The sequence below is a fragment of the Limulus polyphemus genome, unplaced genomic scaffold (genome assembly GCF_000517525.1).
Source record: "Limulus polyphemus unplaced genomic scaffold, Limulus_polyphemus-2.1.2 Scaffold7934, whole genome shotgun sequence".
Lineage (NCBI taxonomy): Eukaryota > Metazoa > Arthropoda > Merostomata > Xiphosura > Limulidae > Limulus > Limulus polyphemus.
The window spans coordinates 23,162-30,593 of record NW_013673544.1 but is presented as its reverse complement, the minus strand read 5'-3'; the positions used below and the strand labels follow the sequence as shown (position 1 = coordinate 30,593).

At 38.0% G+C, this 7,432-nt stretch overlaps 1 protein-coding gene across 1 annotated transcript in view; it reads right to left on the bottom strand.

The window, feature by feature from the left end:
* Positions 1-7,432, bottom strand: part of LOC106474979 (T-box transcription factor TBX3-like) — a 30,961-nt gene that overhangs the window by 2,340 nt on the left and 21,189 nt on the right. The window contains exons 3-5 of the mRNA XM_013935678.2: positions 6,915-7,061; positions 3,004-3,080; positions 860-1,056 (exon numbers count right to left, since the gene is read on the bottom strand). Of these exons, the coding sequence (XP_013791132.2) occupies positions 860-1,056; positions 3,004-3,080; positions 6,915-7,061 (421 nt within the window). The remainder of the gene's footprint in view (positions 1-859; positions 1,057-3,003; positions 3,081-6,914; positions 7,062-7,432) is intronic.

Sequence of the window (7,432 nt, the reverse complement as noted above, 5' to 3'; positions counted from 1 at the left end):
AGGACGCAAGCAGATTTTGACATCAAATTTTGGGGTAAAAAAGTGCGTCTTATATACCGAAAAATACGGTAATACAACTTCTGAGTATATCACTCATTAATACATCTCATAGTGGAACCTACCTAATCGATAAATTTGTAATACACTTACTTTTCTAAACATTTCTTAAACGCATTTTAAATACAGCGCACACGATCCATAGAAGATTCTTGAGAGATACTCGAATAATTGTCGGTTCGTTTATTAATCTCTTTTTCTCGCTCTCGTAACAAAAAATATGAAAAAAAAACCTTATGTCTTACAGGTGGAAGTCCAGAGACCCGGATGCTACATGTTGTAGCGTTAGTAATCAACGCATCTTGGAGCATGGAGAAGATGAGGCAGACACGAGTTTTGTAAAAAAAAACAAAAAAACAATAAGAATACATTTGCATTTAATTTGTTTTTCAAAAAAAAAAATTCTAGCACAAAAACTCTCTTGATACGTCAGGGTTTTTCTCGAAAAATTGCAACATCGAAATAAGTGTTGGATTTTGTGACGAGGATACTTAGATCTGGCTATAATATTAATGCCCTTAAGCTGGATGAAACCAATTCTATACGCATGCCTGTCTATATTTCGTATTGATAATACAATAATCTTACGAAATGTAAGGTCATGTTTCACGTGAAAATAATAATAGGGCTAATTCGGACTATAAAGGATAATAGGGCTAATTCGGACTATAAAGGATAATAGGGCTAATTCGGACTATAAAGGATAATAGAGCTAATTCGGACTATAAAAGATAATAGGGCTAATTCGAATTATAAAGGATAATAGGGCTAATTCAGGCTATAAAGTCACGTGACCTAATACCTTCTTGATCTCCAGGACTGCATTCAGTATTCGAGGCATTAGAAATTATCGGAGCGTCCAGTACTTCCTCTCCACTGCCCCCGACGTCCACCGTCTCCTCTTCACTGCTACAACCCTCCATAATGTCTTCACTTTCTGGTTTGGGATCTTCAGCTGTAGCTGGGAGCCGGGCTTCCATCATTGGATGTGAAAGACGTCTGAATGATTAAAATAAGATTAGTAATACTGTTTGTCTGCAAAAAAAAGCCAACGATGCATGACCCTCAAACAATGGTGTATCTAGATATATTTGGGGGGATGTGCGTCACTAATCTTCTTTAAACAACAATCACGCACGTCCTAGCAAAACGTTTCTAGCTGATCTAAGGGGACTGTTATTTTATTGGGATCTATAAATTTCTAAGGGGACTATTATTTTATTGGGATCTATAAATTTCTAAGGGGACTATTATTTTATTGGGATCTATAAATTTCTAAAGGGACTATTATTTTATTGGGATCTATAAATTTCTAAAGGGACTATTATTTTATTGGGATCTATAAATTTCTAAGGGGACTATTATTTTATTGGGATCTATAAATTTCTAAGGGGACTATTATTTTATTGAGATCTTTAAATTTCTAAGGGGGACTATTATTTTATTGGGATCTATAAATTTCTAAGGGGACTATTATTTTATTGGGATCTATAAATTTCTAAGGGGACTATTATTTTATTGGGATCTGTAAATTTCTAAGGGGACTATTATTTTATTGGGATCTATAAATTTCCGATTTTTCATTTTATTCATCGGAATTCTCCAACCGGATCGATTATCCCCCACCCCCTCTCTCCCCCTTATAGCTACGCCACTGCACTGAAAGTAATTTGTGTTATGTTAACCTTCTTCTTCTTCGCATGGGATTGAGAACCCATATATATTAGAAAATTAGTGGGCCTGTTTTAGTTTTTCCTGTATGTATAGGCGCACACGTCATGCCCAGAAAATGCAAAGCAAAATCCGAATTAAACACACTAGTACACCAAATTGATTAATACAGATCTGTTTGTTTAAGAATTTCCAGAAAGACTACCTACAACGTCTCTAATTTTTAATGATAGAACTAGAGGGAAGGCGGCTAGCCAATAGCACCCACCGCCAACTCTTGGGCTACTCTTATCTGACCAAAATGTAAAGCGTGTTTTTGTGGCAACATACTGCGAACCATAAACCCTAAGATTCACAGTCCCAGCACGTTAACTACTAGATCACGCCCAACCTAGGCAGCTAGTGAAAAACACCCACCGCCAACTCTCGGGCTACTTTTTTCTGGCTATAACGCGTTTTTTTTTTTTGATGAATCATATGAATCATAATATTTAGTATGAATATCATATCATATCATATCAGTATGAATCATAATATTTACAATTACTCCAAATTTCGTTATTTTCTTCTCATTGAATAAACTCTCTTTTCTTTTCAGGTTGTTTTTCTTGACTCGTTATCTTATTCAGAAGCGAAGCTGTGTTATTTTAGAAAACGTAAATTATTAGAAGTATCTTAAAACTACAATTCTGTTTTGGTTAGATTTAAATGATGCGCTTATTTATAAGCCATCGTGGCATGTAAAAGGTGTCGTCCCAGTGACTCGCGGTAAGATATAAAGCTAAAATTAGACGTTCGATTCCTGTATGCGCTTCAATAAACTTTAAAGAAAAGCTGAACATGAAGAACCTTCGAAGGGTTTTTTTTGAAGTACTGATAAAATTACTTTACGTAATTTGAGAATTTAAATCAAGATTTTTTTTTTTGGATCCGAGAAGTTTTCGTTGAGTCTGTTTTTTTTTTCTTCATTCGTGGGACACTCGAGGCGTGTTTAAATCTTGATTTTGTTAAAGAACCTCCTATAACAAGACTTTTAAAACACATACATAATGCATGTAGAAGAAAAACAGTCGCCATGTTTCCAGAAATCTAGGCAGATTTACACAAAATCCCGATTACTTTATTTTTTTAACTTCTCACTATTCTCAAATACGTAAAAGAAGAAACACAGATTCACGATTTCAGAGACAGATAACTGAAGGACAGAATCCACAGATGAATATAGACAAACACATAGTTAGATTGACCAGACAGACAGACAGATAGATATCTCACTTCTTATCTCGTCTTCCGCTTCCAGTGTCTCGGAAACCTTTGGCAAAAGGGTTATTCTCGATCTTCAGTTGGGTGATCTGAAACATCAATCATGGTTAGACGATTAAACTTTCAAATTTCTGCATTACAAACTTAGCATTTATTGAAATCACTCTCAGAAATAAAACAAAATATGGTTATTTCAGCTTTCTGAATAATCGCTTATCTTAAACCCATAAATAGAACTGACCAACCAGCACGAGGATAATCTGCGGCTAGAACTGGCCAGCCACACAGAGGACAACTCACATTTAGAACTGACCAGCCAGAAAAGAAGATAAACCACATATAAAACTGACCATCCAAATAGAGAGGACAACCCACATCTAGGGCTTACCAACCAGCCAGAAGATAGTCCACAGCTAGCTGCCAGTCAAAGGACAATCCACAGCTATAGCTGACCAGAAAAGCCAGGGGACAATCCAAAGGTTTAATCTGACCAGCCAGTCAGGAGACAATCCACAGCTATAGCTGACCGGCCAGCCAGGGGACAATCCAAAGGTTTAATCTGACCAGCAAGTCAGGTGACAATCCACAGCTATGGCTGACCAGCCAGCCAGCGGACAATACAAAGGTTTAATCTGACCAGCCAGTCAGGAGACAATCCACAGCTATAGCTGACCAGCCAGCCAGAGGACAATCCAAAGGTTTAATCTGACCAGCCAGTCAGGGGACAATCCAAAGGTTTAATCTGACCAGCAAGTCAGGTGACAATCCACAGCTATAGCTGACCAGCCAGCCAGCGGACAATACAAAGGTTTAATCTGACCAGCCAGTCAGAGGACAATCCACAGCTATAGCTGACCAGCCAGCCAGGGGAGAATCCAAAGGTTTAATCTGACAGATTATTAGGTAAACAGAACAATCACAGTAAACTTGTATATCCGGAACGTAGCTAGTTTACTACTTGTACAGTGGGACAAACACTCTGTGTGGCAGTTATTCATTTATTTTTCTACAACTACTTTCTGACTGTATCGTCAGTAAATACTGCTTAATATATGATTGTCAGTTTGAAGAGATCACTTGGAAGATTTTGATAGAATAAGAAAGTAGAATTTCAGAAGTGCAACGAGTTTCTTTTATTGCACTGTTTGTTTGTCCGTTTGTTGAGTTTCGCACAAAGCTACTCGAAGGCTATCTGCAATATACATAAACGTTACTTACTGATTTATGCTTTAAAATGAACGCAGTTCTTTCTCAACCTATCTATTAGTTGACGGGGCAGGGTACAAGGATTTTCTAAAATAATTATAATTGGCATTAAATTATTATAGTTTGGTTTGTTTGTTTTTTTTAATTTCGCGTAAAGCTACTAGAGGGCTATCTGCGCTAGCCGTCCATAATTTAGCAGTGTAAGACTAGAGGGAAGGCAGCTAGTCATCATCACCCACCGCCAACTCCTGGGCTACTCTTTTACCAACGAATAGTGGGATTGACGCCATTATAATGCCCCCACGGCTGAAAGGGCGAGCGTGTTTGGTATGACGGGGATTCGAACCCGCGATCCGCAGATTACGAGTCGAGCGCCCTAACCACCTGGCCATGCCGGGTCAATTATTACAGTAAGAACACAAAATATTTTGCACGGTCAGTGGTCCTTGTGAGTTTTCTGCTTAGAAAGATTTAATTATATTTCATTAATGATGATAATATAAGGGGTTGTTCTGATGTTCACGTACTGTACATATCATACGCCCCGTCTAGCTTCAAGAAGAAGAACCAGATTCTCTATAGGGCACAGCGCCCCAAAATTCGTTAATCCGACACTGACGTGAGCAAGCACGCTGTCATATTACACCCAAACTCACAGACTTTCACGTCTGCGCTAACCATCCCAAAGTTTGAAATGCTAGACTAGAAGAAAAGCAGCTGGTCAGGAGTACCCACCCTTGGGTTATATTATACCTTTGTCTAATCAAACAGTGGGATTTGACCGTCACCTTTATAACGCTTTCACGAGTCCAGAGTGCGATTTTTTATTTTCTTGCGGGAAGAGGACGCGAACGCAGGGCCCCCAGATCCATAGTCCGGCATGCTGAACACTGAGTCACGCTTAGCCCCAAAGTTTTTATTATTATTAAAAATTGTTTCAATGGAACGTTCGATGTTCAAACTATGTAAGAGAGAAAAAAAAACAACAAATGCTCGATTTAAAGTTCTTTTACAAGTTCTTAAAATATGTATAGTCTCTGCCCCTTTTGAGCCCCGAGTTATTCTTGTCACCCAGTCACGCTAACATTTTCCCACGACATAATTATATCATATCTGCTCCGATCCCGTTTCATGCGGCAGTGTGCACTTTTTGTGTACATGTTTTGATTTCATTAATAGCACCAAAGTTTTACTAGTTTCAGCAAATATTTCGGTTTTTGACGAAACTTGACAGTATAGGATACAACGTTTCGTTTTGGGGGGGATTATTTAATGCGCTTCAAAGTGCTTACTATTTAGACAGAAGATCAGTGCAATTTCAAAAGATCAAAAACAAAAAAAAGAATTGTTCGTAAAAAACGTCACTTAGGCTTAGCGAGACCATATTTTTATGATATCAACTCGTAACTACCTACATTCCAATGTAACACTCTAGGATACTTGGAGTTACACATTCTTTTTTTTTTGTCTTCTTCCATGATGAAGACCCTGCTTAACAAGCAGTGACGCGGACATGACCATCTCAAAGGGTCAACATACCGCGCGTGCTTACCGTGAAGCCCAGGCGCAGCCGGAAAAAAAAAGATGCCGCCCTCCACACGGAATCACTCGCGTCGTTAAATGAACACAACGGCCGTCTTTACCGGTTAACTCGGGCATCCCAGGACGGCGACAGCGGGGCTGTTCGCGAGAGAAAGATGACCATCCCTACAGGACACTCTTCACGTGAGTTTCATAATCACTGGTCTCTTATTATCGTATGACGAATGGTTATTTACAAAGAGTAATACAAATGAGCTTCTCGTCTCATTTAGAAGATAATATCACTCACCCAAGAACATACCACCCTCACGTGCTGAGGAAGAACTGAATAAACCACAAGTACTTTCGTCATATCTACTGTGATTTTTAAATCGTTGTTGCTCAGAAAAGTGCGCGGTTATTTGTAATTAACCGTAAATTGTTAACCCTAACGTAAAGTTGGGTCTCCTAGTCAACGTCTGTGTAAAGTTTTAATTCCTGGAGGGGAGGTGGGGGTTTGAATTTATTCTTATTATCGTGGGCAATATCGACCTTCTTCTTTCCCCTCAGTGACTTTAACTAATTTCCTATATTTTCATATTTTGTCACTGCGTAGCTGCACGTGTTTATAATTACTAGCGAGTTTTTAAAGTCTGCTTAGAATTACTTAAGTTTTGGTTTTGTTTTTGAATTCACATTTCGTTTCTTTAAACTCGTGTTTGTTTGTTTTTTTGCTTAAAGCCACTAGTTCCTTTAACTTCACTCTTTTGTTTCTCTAAACTCACTATTATTTTCTTTGAACTCGCATTTGCTTTTCTTGGATCTTGTAACTTCTTGTTCAATTTGTTGGGTGAAAAGGACACTGCTTAACAATCGCATCAGACAGATTTCAGTTTCGTTGACCACAAAAGAATTCAATAAATCGGGTACTTGTTAGCACTTTTACAATCAAATGACCTTTTAAAAGATTATACACTTAATTATGGAACGACTTTTTTTTTCTTCATAGACAGCATGCCATTACAGTGAAATATTATTTTTTTCCAAAATATTATTTGGGTTATAAATATAAAACAACGAAAAATCTATGTGACTGAATTGTGAAGACCCTTTGTAGCGAAAGAAAAACACTTTATAATAATGTTGTTATCTGTCTTTTTTCACTCATAACTTAATCCTAACTCGGATTCACTGACCTTTTCATTTTGATAAGCTGTGACTGCGATAAATTCGGTCTCCTTGAAGACGTACGTACGGAACGTACTGTACGGTAGCTTAAGGATGTCGTTAGCCCGGACAAGATGAAACCTCGGCTGGTACTTGTGCATCGAGTTCAGGATAGTCTGAGAAACGAATAAAATAAATACATTAACGCCATCTATAAAATTTGCTCTTAATACAACAAACTAATTATATTGTTTAACACACGATAAAATCTTGCCTCTTCTGTGATTTGAATCCCTATAAATCAAAAAGCGACAGATTGATGTTGAAGCGGAGTGACTCAGTTCATACTGAAGCAGAACAATACAGATGGAACAGAAACGACATAATAGAGTGACGTTGAAGCGGAGTGACTCAGTTCATACTGAAGCAGAACAATACAGATGGAACAGAAACGACATAACTAATTGACGTTGAAGCGGAGTGACTCAGTTCATACTGAAGCAGAACAATACAGATGGAACAGAAACGACATAACTAATTGACGTTG